Genomic DNA, 15,672 nt, shown 5'->3' on the forward strand with positions numbered 1-15,672 from the left:
CAGCCATATGGTATATGTACTTTATGTATGTCTGGTTGATCTTGTAAATCAGCAATCCCACTGGCTTGGACATGAATAGCTAGCAATGTATGTGCCGTACAGCCAAATGAAAGATCAAATAGATGAGTTCTTGTCAGAACTTTAAAAACGTCAATATGGTGACCCAACATCAGGAACATGCCCAACTCTCACTCACTTTGAACAATGTTGATAATATCTCTACTACATTCCTAGGACCTTAAAAAATGTATAGGGTAATAAGCATACTTTAATTTAGGAGAAGGTAATAAGGTGTCTTACTAACAAGTCCAAATCCTGCCTACTACCTCTTTAGGATAAAGTTATGAGATCTCATGACTTTCTGGGGACAGCATCCATTTTTTGGGGAATGTGGGGTTGTCCCCAGGAAACCTCTGTCCCTGGAGATCTCACCAGGAGAAACTTTAACTCTCACATTCTTCTGGCTTCTAAGGCATTTTCTAGCGACATCTGAAATAACAGCTGCACTAGCTGTCCCTTATGATGTCATTCCTGCATGGTGCCAGACTAATTTATTGCTATAAATGTCTCTTAATGCTTGCTCTGAATGTCTCTGGAGTCTCCATATGATGCATCTTTCTGTCAACACCATCCCATCATTTAGAATCTGCGTGCTTTAAGGGTTATGCCATGCTTATTTGAATGACCCCCAATTTTGAAAACATGATAGCATACTATTGTGGATCATCCTGTAATTCATCAGCAGAAATTGGGGGGTGATCTTTGTGTAATATATGTCTGGCACCTGCAGATGATCGATGTACCATGTATTGCAGGCAATACATTGCCAGCTCTGTGTAATGTATATCTAGCAACTGGTGATTTCACCACACACTGTACATACAGCTGTAATGGGGAGAGACCTTCTGCACAGACTAGTTAGAAAATTAATCCACATATTCCTAACCTGCTAATACTAATTTAACACATGAATGACATTTTTCTATTTTTTCTGTTTAGCTTAAAAAGGATGCTTGGACAACATATAGATTTAAGTGTCCCTGGTTTATTTTTTTCCTGTTTTTTTGCAACATTCAGTTGCACTTTTTCTGGTAAGCACGTGCCTAAGCGTACTGCAGCCAATGTAAAACAAACCTTTAAACACACAAGTGACTTATAGAACAAAGACAATTATAATGTCCTCTTACTCTCATGGTTAATTTAAGAAATAAACAAGGTTGAACTGAGCTGCATTGTAGAAGTAACACATTTAGCGAAGTGCATGGTCCTATAGCGTGTAGTGATGTATTTATTATTTCCATCATGAACATGAATTTACAGAGGTATTATTAAAGACCTGGAAGTGGGTGTTCACTTGAAATGTACTTAGCAGACAATTAGGTACATATAGGTACATATAAGAACAGAAGCAGTACTTGCCCACATTTTTTTGGGTTGTCAATGTGCCCTACAGCAGTGCACATAGAGAGAGTATGGCACAGAATCATAAAGAGTACAGTCAAATGCAGTTTGCTATCTAAAGTTAGAGCAGAAGATTTACAGGACTTCCAAGTCTTTTTCATACATGTCATTTTTCATATTATGACTTATTTTCCATTAAGTTGAAAGTGTAATATTATACATGGCGTCACTACCATATTTTTCTTACTACTTAAAATACAACTTAAAAAAAAACTTACAGACGCAGCTTGGTTTATTTCCAGACCACTGGTTATTTTGTTGACATGTGATTGTTTTTTCTCCAACAAGTTCAAAAGCTGACTGACATTCAAACGTTAGTACATCTCCATGCAGGAAACTGCTGCCGTTCCTTTTCCCATACACCAGAATTCCTGGGTCTCCACACCCACCTTTATCAATTTCTAAATAAAAAAAAAAAAACAGACAACTAAATAATCATACAATATCCATATATAATGATACATTTTATATATTGAATTTCAGTTATTATCCATGTTTAATTAAGATAACAATATTGCTATTTCTCAAAACACACTAAAGTTTTATAATAGTTATACAATAAGTGTAGGTTGTAAGAAACTGGCACCATTGATTCTAGTATACAGTCAGATGTGAGTTTGGCCTGCCTGGCTTTCAGAACAATCTGACACCTGAAAACCAAACTGTGGAAGATTGTGCAGCAATAACTGAATATCTCTGCTTGAGCAGAACACAATCCTGAATTAATGTACGTACAAAAAACATATGCAGATTAAGCCTCAGATTTCAGAGTTCAGTCTGCACTATGTGTGTATAAAAGTGATGGGAAATCTAGTTCATTTTGAAGATTAGTTCATTCTGTTCACACAAAAGATTAGTTCAAAAGATTAGTTCATCATTTCACTCATTTGACTCAGTAGTTCATTTAGCTCATTTCACTCATTTGACTCAGTAGTTCATTAGACTCAGTCGTTCATTTGACTCATTTAGTTCATTTAGCTCAGTTAATTCAGTTAGCTCACTAGCTCTGGTGCAGCACAGTGGCTAAGTGGCTAGCACTTCTGCCTCACAGCACTGGGGTTATGAGTTCAATTCCGGACCATGATCTTATCTGTGTGGAGTTTGTATGTTCTCCCCATGTTTGCGTGGGTTTCCTCCGGGTGCTCCGGTTTCCTCCCACATTCCAAAAACATACTGGTAGGTTAATTGGCTGCTATCAAAATTGACCCTAGTCTCTCTGTCTGTCTATGTGTGTATGTTAGTGAATTTAGACTGTAAGCTCCAATTGGGCAGGGACTGATATGAATGAGTTCTCTGTACAGTGCTGCGGAATCAATGGCGCTATATAAATAAATGGTGATGATGATGATAGCTCTGGAACACTGCTGAGAGAAGTGATTGGAGACATAACTCTAGTCTATTACACATACTGTAGGCATATCTACTACTACCTAATTAGATGAGTTATAGTCCTGTTAAAATGATCCGATAATTTTAATACGTCAGATCATTTTTAATATTTTAAAAAGGGCAATCACTTATACACTTACCGACCCGGCTTGTCAATTAACCCTTCTCCTGCTGAATCCCTGGCTTATCTGCATCAACTGATCTACTGTGTACCGACCCGGCTTGTCAGTTAACCCTTCTCCTGCTGAATCCCTGGCTTATCTACATCAACTGATCTACTGTGTACCGACCCGGCTTGTCAATTAACCCTTCTCCTGCTGAGTCCCTGGCTTATCTGTATCAACTGATCTACTGTGTACCGACCCGGCTTGTCAATTAACCCTTCTCCTGCTGAATCCCTGGCTTATCTGCACCAACTGATCTACTGTGTACCGACCCGGCTTGTCAATTAACCCTTCTCCTGCTGAATCACTGGCTTATCTGCATCAACTGATCTACTGTGTACCGACCCGGCTTGTCAATTAACCCTTCTCCTGCTGAATCACTGGCTTATCTGCATCAACTGATCTACTGTGTACCGACCCGGCTTGTCAATTAACCCTTCTCCTGCTGAATCCCTGGCTTATCTGCATCAACTGATCTACTGTGTACCGACCCGGCTTGTCAATTAACCCTTCTCCTGCTGAATCCCTGGCTTATCTGCATCAACTGATCTACTGTGTACCGACCCGGCTTGTCACTTAACCCTTCTCCTGCTGAATCCCTGGGTTATCTGCACCAACCGATCTACTGATCTACTGTGTACCGACCCGGCTTATCAATTAACCCTTCTCCTGCTGAATCCCTGGCTTATCTACATCAACTGATCTACTTTGTACCGACCCGGCTTGTCAGTTAACCCTTCTTCTGCTGAATCCCTGGCTTATCTGCACCAACTGATCTACTGTGTACCGACCCGGCTTGTCAATTAACCCTTCTCCTGCTGAATCCCTGGCTTATCTGCATCAACTGATCTACTGTGTACTGACCCGGCTTGTCAATTAACCCTTCTCCTGCTGAATCCCTGGCTTATCTGCATCAACTGATCTACTGTGTACCGACCCGGCTTGTCAGTTAACCCTTCTCCTGCTGAATCCCTGGCTTATCTGCACCAACTGATCTACTGTGTACTGACCGGCTTGTCAATTAACCCTTCTCCTGCCGAATCCCTGGCTTATCTGCAGCAACTGCTGTTCCTTCTCTGTCACCACCTCTGGGTCTCTCTCCCCCCCCATCCACTCTTCCAGTCGGGGTCCCTCAGGGCTCTGTTCTGGGACCCTTACTCTTCTCTCTATACACCTCCTCCCTGGGTGAACTCATCAGCTCCTTCGGCTTCAGCTACCACCTTTACGCTGACGACACTCAACTATACCTCTCCTCTCCTGATCTCTCTCCCTCCCTCCTCTCTAGGGTGTCCGCCTGCCTCTCTGCCATCTCCTCCTGGATGTCCTCTTGATTCCTCAAACTTAACCTTGCCAAAACTGAGCTCATAGTTTTTCCTCCCTCTCATACCCCATCCCCTTCTGACCTCTCCATCACTGTCGACAACACCTCTATCTCCCCTGTCCCCCAACTTCGCTGCCTTGGTGTCATCCTCGACTCCTATCTCTCCTTTGGCCCCCACATCCTCTCTCTTGCTAAATCCTGCCGCTTCCAGCTCCGCAACATCGCTCGCATCCGGCCCTTCCTCTCCCAAGATGCCACCAAATGCCTTATCCACTCTCTGATCATCTCCCGCCTGGACTACTTCAACCTCCTCCTCACTGGCCTCCCCCACTCTCATCTTGATCCCCTTCAATCCATCCTTAACGCTGCAGCTAGACTTATTTTCCTCTCTCACCGCTCCTCTTTTGTCTCCCCCCTCTACCTAGCCCTTCACTGGCTCCCATTCCCCTTCAGAATCCTCTTTAAGCTCCTCACACTCACCTACAAGGCCCTCGCCAACTCCACTGCGCCCTACATCTTCACCCTCCTCTCTATTCATGCTCCATCCCGCCCTCTCCGTTCTGCCTCTGACCGTCGCCTCTCTTCCCCCCTTATAACCTCCTCCCACGCGCGTATCCAAGACTTCGCCCGCGCTGCCCCCCTCCACTGGAACAAGCTCCCTCCCTCCATCAGAACTTCCCCTAATCTGTCCAGTTTCAAACGGGCCCTAAAAACCCACCTTTTTCTTAAAGCCTTTCCGTCTCCCGCTTAACTTCCTACCTTATCTTCTGCCTCTGTCCCCCTACTCTCCCTCTCTCCCCTGCGTCTCTCTGTCTGTCCACCCCTCCCCTTAGATTGTACGCTCCTCTGAGCAGGGCCATCTCTCCTCCTGTTTCCACCACTTCTAACTCTGCTCTCCAGCTACTTAGCCCTCCTACTCGAGGGTCCTCCACCCCACGTTCACTCTCGCTCCCTTCTCCCCCCTGGGGGTCTCCCTGTCTTCCGCGCCCTCCTTCTTGGGCCCCGTCGTTTGCGGATCCTCCCTCCCCCTTCCCCGCCCTCTCTAGCTGTGCATTGAGCTTACTGAGTTGCTGTGTTTACTGTACTGTGCTGTCTCCCATTGTATTGTAATTTTGTTTGTCTTTGTACGGCGCTGCGGATGCCTTGTGGCGCCTTATAAATAAATATTAATAATAATAATACAAAAACTAGTAGTGACATGTTGAGCTCTGCAAAGTGAATTGCATTTTCATTATTATTTATTGCTTCCATAATATGCAAATGAAAAAGACCCAAAACAGGCATCACGTCACTGGGGGCATGGCCAAAATGATGCAACTCACAAAGCCCCGCCTCCTACACCAATAACCCGCTCCAGGAACTCCCAGACGTAACCAACATAATGTTGGCGATTATGATTAATCAGCTTCTGTCATTTAAAATGGCAGAAAATGATTAGTTGCTATGGACAACGTTTTCACTTTATCTCTCTTGAAGGTTTAATACATCTCCCCTGTATATATGGTGCAGTAAACAGAACTACAGTATATAGCATGCAGCACTCAGCAGTGCAGTGTGTCTTGAGCTGACAGGGAAGGGAATCTATCCTGTGACTCATGAGCTAAATGATCTAAATGATTGAAAAGATTCGGAGAGTGAAATGATTCGGAGAGTGAAATGATTTAGAGAGTGAAATGAACTAGATGAACTAATGAACTCCTGAGAGAATGACTCATGACTCACAGTCAGTGATCAGCTCCAGAGTCTCACACAATGTCTGAGCACAGCAGTGCCACCTTTGGTAGTTTAGAGGTACTGACTCATGAGTATTAAATGAGAGCTGAATATTAACAAAAGAGCCAGTGTGAATAAGACAGTGAGTGAGGCTGCTGGAGCTGCTCGGCTTTATCTCTAACTCCTCCCACTTGTTTTAGTTCCTGGTGAACTAATCTTTGCCAGAGCTGTGAACTAAATGAATTAGTTCACTTTGAAGATTAGTTCATTTGAACTAATCATTCGTGAACTACCCATCACTAGTGTATACAGCATAGTGCTGACGGTCATAATCCATAACTGATCGTTCAGCAAGGGCCAACTAGTATGTTGCTAGATTTAATTCTACACTGCCCACATTGTTTCAGTTTCCATTGCATTTTCAGTCTGTTAGTTTCTGTAGATGCATGACTCTGTGATTGCTGTGATTGATTGTTCTTTGTGTCTCTATGTATTGTTAGTTGACTGTCTTATCTGTATGTATTTATTGAGGTCACCTGACAACCCAGTTTACTTGGCTCTTGTTACATGGTCTGTATGTATGTCTCTCCTCACTATACTACATATATCCCATTTGCAAAGTGCTGTAGTGTACAATGGAGCTATACAAATAAATAATAATAATGCATAATTCTGTCTGTATTCTACCAATTTATTTGGGTCTGTTTATGTGTTATGCCGAGGCCAAGTGTCTCTTTGTCTATATGTCCAGGCTAACTATCCCTGCTTATATGCTTTGTCTGCCAGTCCTATATACAGTATGTGGCTGTCTGTCCTGTCTGACAGAACCTATCAGTGTTGTAGGTCTGGCAGCTGCCTTCTCTGCCTCTTTCTGTCCCTCTGCTTGTCCTCATTTATCTGTCATTTGTTTGTCATAAATGTATCTCTATGTGTTTCATACAGGTCATTTAAACACCAGAGTAGTTTGTGTACAGATACAGAAAAGAAGCATAACCACCATTACAACTCATATATATCCAACTATTTTAACCTAGGCATCAACTATATGAGATATAAATTCTGACTGCTGTATAGGTAAAGCATGAGACGACTTAGGGGTATATTTACTAAACTGCGGGTTTGAAAAAGTGTGGATGTTGCCTATAGCAACCAATTGGATTCTAGCTTTCATTTTTTTAGTACTTTCTACAAAATGACAGCAAGAATCTGATTGGTTGCTATAGGCAACATCTCCACTTTTTCAAACCCGCAGCTTAGTAAATCTAGCCCTTAGACTTAAAGAACCTAAATAGAAAATAATAAATTTAGCTATTCACATTTTTCACCAAGTTAGAAAACTCGTGGAATGGAATATACATGAATAAAATGACGGACAGAAAAGAAAAAGACAAAACAACAACACACCACAAATAATTGAGTGTCACAATGTATAGTATTCAACTGTTCACCTGCGAATCCTAGGTAACTATAAAAGTGTGGAAACCTTTGAATATATATCTGTAAATGTGTCTATTATAAAGGCACAACTGGAATATACATAAACTATTTTAACTTATCTGCTTTGTTCGTTTCTTTTTAAATGTATATTTTATACTTTTACCATTTTTTATAAAATGAAGTTCTGTGTGACAAGAGTACTGCATACACTGAATCTACAGGTCATACTTAAACACACAGAAAATCAATACATCCAGGCACAGTGTGAAAGAAATCAAATCCAATACAAGCAAACAGCACAATAATTAGGCATTTAACTGTTCATTTTATAGATTTGAGAAGGCTAATAAAAGCATAATGGAGATGAATGATCTATAGAAAACGCTATGACACAAGGCACTGCGTTCTAGGGATGCTGCTGTATAATTTTCTGTCAGCTTAACTTGGACCAGAAGGTGCAAAATGCAGCTAACAGTTGTATTTTATGTATAGAATGTAATATTTACTTTCTGCTACAATAACGAGATGTACATTGTTTTTTGTTTTCTTATTGGGACATATATTAGAGAAATAAAGGCACCCAGTTTAGCAAGTGTCACCCTATTAATCAAATATCCAGGTATGACAACCATTCTGCAGAACTCATGTGGCTGTTTTTTAACCTGTAAATCAAAATCTCTAGAAAACATTCTGTCGTTTAGCCAGGAAGCACAGGAAGAGCTATCCGTCCAGGCTGAGAATATGTGAAGTCAACATTGTCCTCAATTTGTAAACTACTGTGCATTAGCAAATAATACATTATTTAGTACTTCAAAAGCTAGAATGATTTATTTTTTGTTTTGCAATCAGTGACACAATTATAACTGTGACTATTTTGGTTTATCTTATTTGCTTTTATTTTGTATGTTTTACTTTACAAAAAAATCAAAATTCTTGTGGAACATTTCCAATAATTTCTGTATGATTTCAGATGCAACATTTACAAGACTAAGGGGTAAATGTATCAAGCTGAGAGTTATCCGGCGGGTTTGAAAAGCCAATCAGATTCTAACTATCATTTCTTTAGTACATTCTACAAAATGACAGCTAGAATCTGATTGGTTGCTATAGGCAACACCTCCACTTTTCAAACCCGCCGGAAAACTCTCAGCTTGATACATTTACCCCTAAATGTGAACTAAGCCTGTTTGAGCTGACAATCAAGGTCCCAGAAGATGGTAGCTCTGCACCATGTGGACACATTTAAACATACTATGAAACCCATGATGTTCAAGTAAAAGGACCAGGAAGTTTTATTTTGTTTGTGGTCTAACCATTCTTACTTATAACATGTACTTCAGAACAGTGAATGGCGAAATCCAGTTATGCCACTAGACATGCTACTGAGAACAAGGCTGAGTGAGGAAAAAAGTCTGAATTAGATCCCCACTGTACAACAACAATATAGTGTTTGGTAACATGCAGATCTGTTTCATTAGCCTGATCTCCAATCAACCTGATACGTGTCTTCTTTGGCCGCTCATGTGGTGTTAAACTTAGATGAGTTTGTTCACTCAGAACTCAACAAGAGACAAGTAAACTGAATTGTCAGGTGACTTAAATAAACACATGCAGATAAATAAGCCCCAAGCGATCCAAATGACTGGATCACTTGGGGATTATTTAGTGCAGGCAGCTAATGATTGTTTAGCAAAAGCAGTTTGTCTTGCTTTGAAACATGACCTGCGCAGACCATTGGATAGGTTTCCTCCCAGTACAGTGGCTTTTTGCAATTAACATCTTTTGGCGGATAAACTCTTCACTAACAAACACACACCTTTCTGGCTGCTGAGATGGAATCAGCCCCATGGAGTTTCAAAATAAGGTTAAGTAGATAAAACTGTATTTGTTGTAACATATAACATAGGTAATTGTATGGTGTTCGTTTTTACTTAAATATGTTAAAGTGTACAGTGTTTAGACCCATTGTTTATCTGCAGTGTTTGGATGGAATTGTTGTGGTCACACTGTTTGCAAGCTGTTTTGAGTTGATGGAAACGGCGTTTCCATCAAATGGAGTTTGCAAATATTGTGCAATGCTAGTGTATGGTTACAGGGTAAAGCCTGTCATACAGTTTGTTATCAGGACTCTGTGAGTGCATAGTCTGTTGGTTAATTTAGAATGGTTGTTTGGGGAAAGTTTTGGGGAAAGTGCATAGAAAGTGAATACATAGAAAAATTGTGGTTTTGGGAAGGATAAAATGACCCCTATGTGAGCTATGTGAGTTATGCTTTGTTCTGGTGTAAGGTGGTCTGGACTTAGTTTTGGATTATAATGTCTTTGTCTATCTACCATGTGGTCCATCCTCCATCTTGTCTCATGCACGTCTCTCTCTCCTCTTGTGCACGCCTCCCTCCACATGCACACTCTCCTGTGCACGTATTGTGTTATAATTAACATATACACACACACTTACTGAAATCTGATATACATACATTTACACACATAGTACTACCATGTTAACTTACTAACCTTGAAAAGATAGGCACATTACACATAGATAAAGCAGTTGAAGAAGGCAATGCATTATATTTCATGTATAATGTATTATGCTTTCTACACTGCTATTACATGTATAAATACATTGACTAAAAAATACCTATTGTTAACAAGAATACATTATCTTAAATGAGACTTTGTGGAAATCTTTTTTTGATAATATGTATTATTACTTGTATTATACTGTGTTAATCAGAGTAAATAGAGTAGAGATTGAAATACAATTATCATTCTAAGAACTGAGTTTAAACTGGAACCTACCCCGTGTGAGTGATAATGGAGGTAGTTATAAAATGGTTATTACGATATTAACATTATCAGTATATTTGCCTCATCATTGGACCCTCTTGATAACAGGGAGCAGTAGCAGTCTCTCAAGGGAATATAGAACCTGCTTTATGGGCAAAAATAGACACCCTTTTACATCAATTCAGTCTAAAAATACTGCATGAGCTGCTCAAATCACTATGTGTACGATAGCAGCTTGTATATCACTTACTAATAGATAAAGAGTACACTAGACAATAGGGAAGAACCATTAGATTCTCTGCAATTTTCTTGGTTGAAAGAAATATATTTTAAAATTAAAGTAATATAATATAAAACTATCATTTCTACAGAGATTAAAAAATCAGTGTCCGAAATTACAGGGCTTGTTTGGTGTTTCCATATATTTTACTGTTTTCCTCCACATTGTGCACTTAAAAATAAATTTTCTAGAGAGGTTTTCCACTTTACAGGTCAATTTCACTTCAACTTCCTTTCTTTCTAAAAATAATACTTTTACTCTTCTCTTTCTAAAGACACTCAGTAGTATAGTGGGCTTATACAGCTCTATAGGATTTGTTAGTTTCAGTAGGTACCTCATCCCACTGTGAACTTTCTGCAGTGGGTGCTGGCTCTCAAATACAGCGGGGACCTTGGCCAATGACATTTGTTACAACTTGAATTAACTTGTAAGGGTTTAGATTAGGTATGCTGTGTTGACTTATTCATGTTATGTAGCGAGCTGAGCATTGCTGAATCTACACACCAGAAATCCTGACTGTACATATTTGCGAGGACACTTCTATGTTAAATATAGTGAATGCTGGCATTATAGGGAGGGACCCTCACCAATAACAGTGATATTGGAAAGCTAAGGGATTATAGTAAAATGTATTTGTTACATTGAATCTCTTTATAAACCTTTTTAAAAAGGGTAGAGTAATAATTAAAATGCATTGTACTTAAAACTATGGCCATATTTGAAATTAAATGATTAATTATGCTATATGTTAATTCTGAGGTTAGGACTGACCATTGATGTTACCAGAGAATTTTTCATTGGAAATTGAAAGATATATTATTTTCAATCCCCAAATGGGTCTTGAAATTGACTTCATTAGTGGAGTCTTCATATCCCAGTCCAACACTGAGAGAGTCAAATCTTCAACTTCAATTTATTAAAGATACAATGCCAGCAGAATTGTGTTCTGCCAAATTAGGTACACTAAGTAATGTCTCAGCTAATAACAAGGATTTATGATAATGTGTAAGTACATATGAGGAACATAATTCTTACTTATTCAGGAAATTGTAGCACGATTAGTACAATGATCCTATGGTTAAAGGTGCCAAAATAAATTCCCAAATGAAAACCCTAAATGTTAAATATAATCAAGTCATAAAGATTCCAAACGAAATTTATCGCAAATATAGCTCTATATATATATATATATATATATATATATAGATATATATATATATATATAGATATATATATATATATATATATATATATATATATATATATATATAAAACTCAAAACCAAAACTTCAAAAAGGTACATTTTGTGAATTCAGTTTTCGCTATGTCAATCTACATATAATTTTTGTATTGTGTATCTATCTATCTATCTTAGTTTTTGTATCCACATATTGTAGCTTGGGAAATTACTAGTAAGAACTCAAGTGCCAGGAAAATGTTAAAACCACTGCTAGCTAGAATGGCATTTGACATTTCAAAAAGCCCCTGGAGATGTCAAAAAAGAAGTCAGACTTACAAGGCTGACCTCTAGAGCTCAGATCAAACACACTCTCCCATTCAGACATCACTGTATAGCATGTGAAGTGTATAGTATGTGCATTTAAATAATGATACATCCACATCTCTGTGGTGTATGTTTGAACTTAAGGAATAGTTCCATTAGAAAAAATACAGTATAGGGCGACAATCAGTTCATGTGCAGCTTTTCTACAATTTATTGATCTCTACCTAGACATTTGTATACGAACACCCAGTCAGTATTCATGTACACTGTTTTGCATAGATATATGGCTAGAATGGAAAACAAAGAATAAAAACATGTTTAAGGACTGGCCCCTAATTTGTAAAATATTTCTGCACGAGTAACATAAACAGCTAAATTGTAAATCCAATTGTAAAGTGCTATAGGATTTGCTGGAACTATATAAATAAATGATGATGATGATAATGATGATGAAATTATCAAAATGATTCAATGTAACTGTAAACTATTGCCTTTTTCTTACTCTCTTATTTCACTTTTTTCAATATGCAGGTTATGCATTATTTTATGGTTCCAGACAAGTAGATGTTACACTTTTTGAAAAAATAAAATGATAAATTCATGGTTAGAATTGAGACCATGCCATGTGACCAAAAGAGTTATCTTGACCTCTGAATACTTCATTTGCCCATTTGTGCAATTAGAACTGTTTAGGCTATTGGGCTAGTCAAGCTATAGTATGAAAAGTGAAGGACTACCGCTACTTTGATACAGAGGAAGATGTCCGTTTGCATTTTCCAAGATTAATAAATATAACTACTGCATTGCCTGGTGCCAAGTAAAAGAGGAACATTTTTAGAAGAACAATTGCTACCATTGACCATACTTTTGAGAAGATGATGGCTATTTGGAGATTCTGCCAATGTAAAGGATATCTACAGCCTAACCAGTGTTAAGAAATAATCTATCATCTGTGCAATTACTGCTACAACTATGCTTAGGTTCATTCCTGCAGTTCACTGATTCAGGAGGTTGCTAGGCAAATAGTTACACATTTCATTCAGCTCTCAGTCTGGTACCTTCAGGTGTGCAATCACCTACCCCACTCATGCAGCAAAACATCCTGCAGTTTTGATTGGTGCTGCTGCCTTTATACACCTCTTCCTGGCAATATATCTGTTGCAAAAGCAAACAGTGGAATGGTGCCTACTTGCTGGGATTAACACTGATGAACTTGGAGGTGAGGATTCTAACGCGCCCCTGGACTTCACCAGGGATGCCTGCAAGGAGGTTTGAATTTTGCAGCAAGGGACGTGCAGGTTGCGGTCCTCCAAGTCAGCTTCCAGTGATGTAGATAGAGATAGTGTGATCAAACAGTCCAAGCCGGGTGAATTTTACATCCTAGTGATGCCAGAGTCCTCCTTATATAGGAGAGATCTGGGGAGTAATTATCGCGGGTTGATGTCACAGGCCGCTGACAGGATTCAAAATAGCGTCCTGCTGCTGTCCACTTCATCAGACAAGTGCCAGACTACTCCACATTGATCCTTGCCTGTCTATCTCAGAGTTCTGCTATTTGCAGTCTAGTTGCTCACTACCTGCTCTTGGGTGCTTTCTACTCCATCAGATAAGTGCCAGACTACTCCACAATATCCTTTGACTGTCTGGCTCAGAGATCTGCTAATATATTCTGGTTGCTCATTCCACCCTACAGTGTTTTGTCCTCTCCACCAGGCAGGTGCTAGATCAACTACTGCTATTACCCGAGCTTAAGTCCTGGGGGCAACTGAGTACTGTGGAACATAACAAGTTCCTCAGAAAGGGGTCTACTAAAGGTTAACATCTGGTAAAGCGGTTCTAGCAGTTGAGAATCTCATGCTATTCTGCCCATAACACCCAAGTCTTCCATCGGAGTGTACCTATTGTTTACCTAATGTGGTTCAAAATTAGTTATCTGTCAGGTTAAAGTATTTTATAGATAGTGATTTTGACCAAAGTCATCATGGAAACTCAAAACAAGCTCACAGGTTTCAGACAATAGAGATTGCCTGAAAACCAGTGAGATACATAAGAATTCCCATTAATTTAAATGGGTGCTAGAAAGCCCATAAGAAAGCATTGCCAGGTGAAATGAAGAATGCTCAGTAATGTAAATAAATACATTTAAAAAATAAATAAAAATAAAATAGTTAAAAGATTAAATACTATTGTGAAACTATAAATCCCAGCTAGCCATGGAAGCCAATGAGTATTTGGACATGCTGGTGCTTGTGGCACTACAGTAGTATTTCATTGTTTTGCTGCCAGCCCTATTGTTTTCAATGGGGCTGGAGGTCAGAACCTAATCAGTCAATCACAAGTGGCCGACATGTAAGCATTGCCTGTAAATGACGGAGTTTGTCTCATTCATTTCTGTGATTAACATATTTTAATGGGCTTCCTACATTGTCAATTTCAATCAATGGGAAAAACTGTGTTTTTTTGCCAGCAGTGTAAAATCACCCAAAATCACCTGAATTGCAAATAGACTTTTAATAGATTTGAGAGTTTTGCAGATGAATTAACAATTTTTGATTTTTGATGATTGATTACTCCTGAAAAAACTAATTTGTTTACATGTTTCCCCCTAAGTCTTGCTCAATTGTAGGTCATGGGTAGTGTTTTCTATCAATTAAACATAGTCTAGTGCAGTGGGTTATAGGATTTCTCTTAGTTTCACCAAACAGGGGTAGCACACTAATACTATACTTACTGAAACTAACAAATCCTATAGAGCTGTATAAGCCCACTATGCTCCTGTGTGTCTTCAGAAAGAGAAGAGTAAAATTCTGTGTCAGCTCACTGAGATATGAAAATATGCCAAATTTTAAATAGATTAAATATTACTATGATATTGTGACCATTGTTGTACCCAAGAAACTAGGTTTATACACCCATTGAGTAACAATGCTCTATTGAAATAATATTTGTAGCAATATTTGTTATAACAGTTATGTGGCAAAAGTTATATCTTGATTTATATTAGCTTATATCACATTTAAATAAATTAGGCCCTATAATACAAAAATCTTGTCTAGTATTTTCTAAATGATTTTCCCATATACAGCAATGCTTTCTACTTTAACTTTAAACGTTGTTAAATAAGTATCCATTTATGGAATATTGAGCCAATTTCCAAATAACATTAACAAAAGGATTTCTAACAAATATGTAGAGTAACTAAAACAGTTCACACTCTTGTTTCTATAAAATAAATTATTGATTGTGGATGTTAATAAAAGCTAATATACCCCCTATTGGTTGGATAATTGCATTTCCAGCAGGCTACATTGAAATTCTTTTAATCGAATAGTCTGCTACCCTGTGGAAACACTGTTGTTTTTAGAGAACGATGGGTAAATCAATAGTGTTTCTCTACAAACTAGATGCACTTAAGCTTTTTTCAAGTCTATTGATATAAAATAAAATGAAAAATTGGTAGTCCTTAATAGCTAAATGATCATGGCCTAGCTTCAGCCTGCAATATGCCTACATATTAACTGTATCCCTAACCTTCCCCACAGCTTAACCATAACTCAAATGTGAAGTCTCAACTTAGCGTGCCTTACAGACTAATCTCCAAGTTGATCCCATTGC

General features: G+C 38.7%; 1 protein-coding gene across 1 annotated transcript in view; it reads right to left on the bottom strand.

Moving 5' to 3' along the window:
* Positions 1–15,672, bottom strand: part of CSMD1 (CUB and Sushi multiple domains 1) — a 1,526,452-nt gene that overhangs the window by 408,488 nt on the left and 1,102,292 nt on the right. The window contains exon 13 of the mRNA XM_075202483.1: positions 1,680–1,862. Coding sequence (XP_075058584.1) covers positions 1,680–1,862 — 183 coding nt within the window. The remainder of the gene's footprint in view (positions 1–1,679; positions 1,863–15,672) is intronic.

The sequence above is a fragment of the Mixophyes fleayi genome, chromosome 3 (genome assembly GCF_038048845.1).
Source record: "Mixophyes fleayi isolate aMixFle1 chromosome 3, aMixFle1.hap1, whole genome shotgun sequence".
NCBI classification, from domain to species: domain Eukaryota; kingdom Metazoa; phylum Chordata; class Amphibia; order Anura; family Limnodynastidae; genus Mixophyes; species Mixophyes fleayi.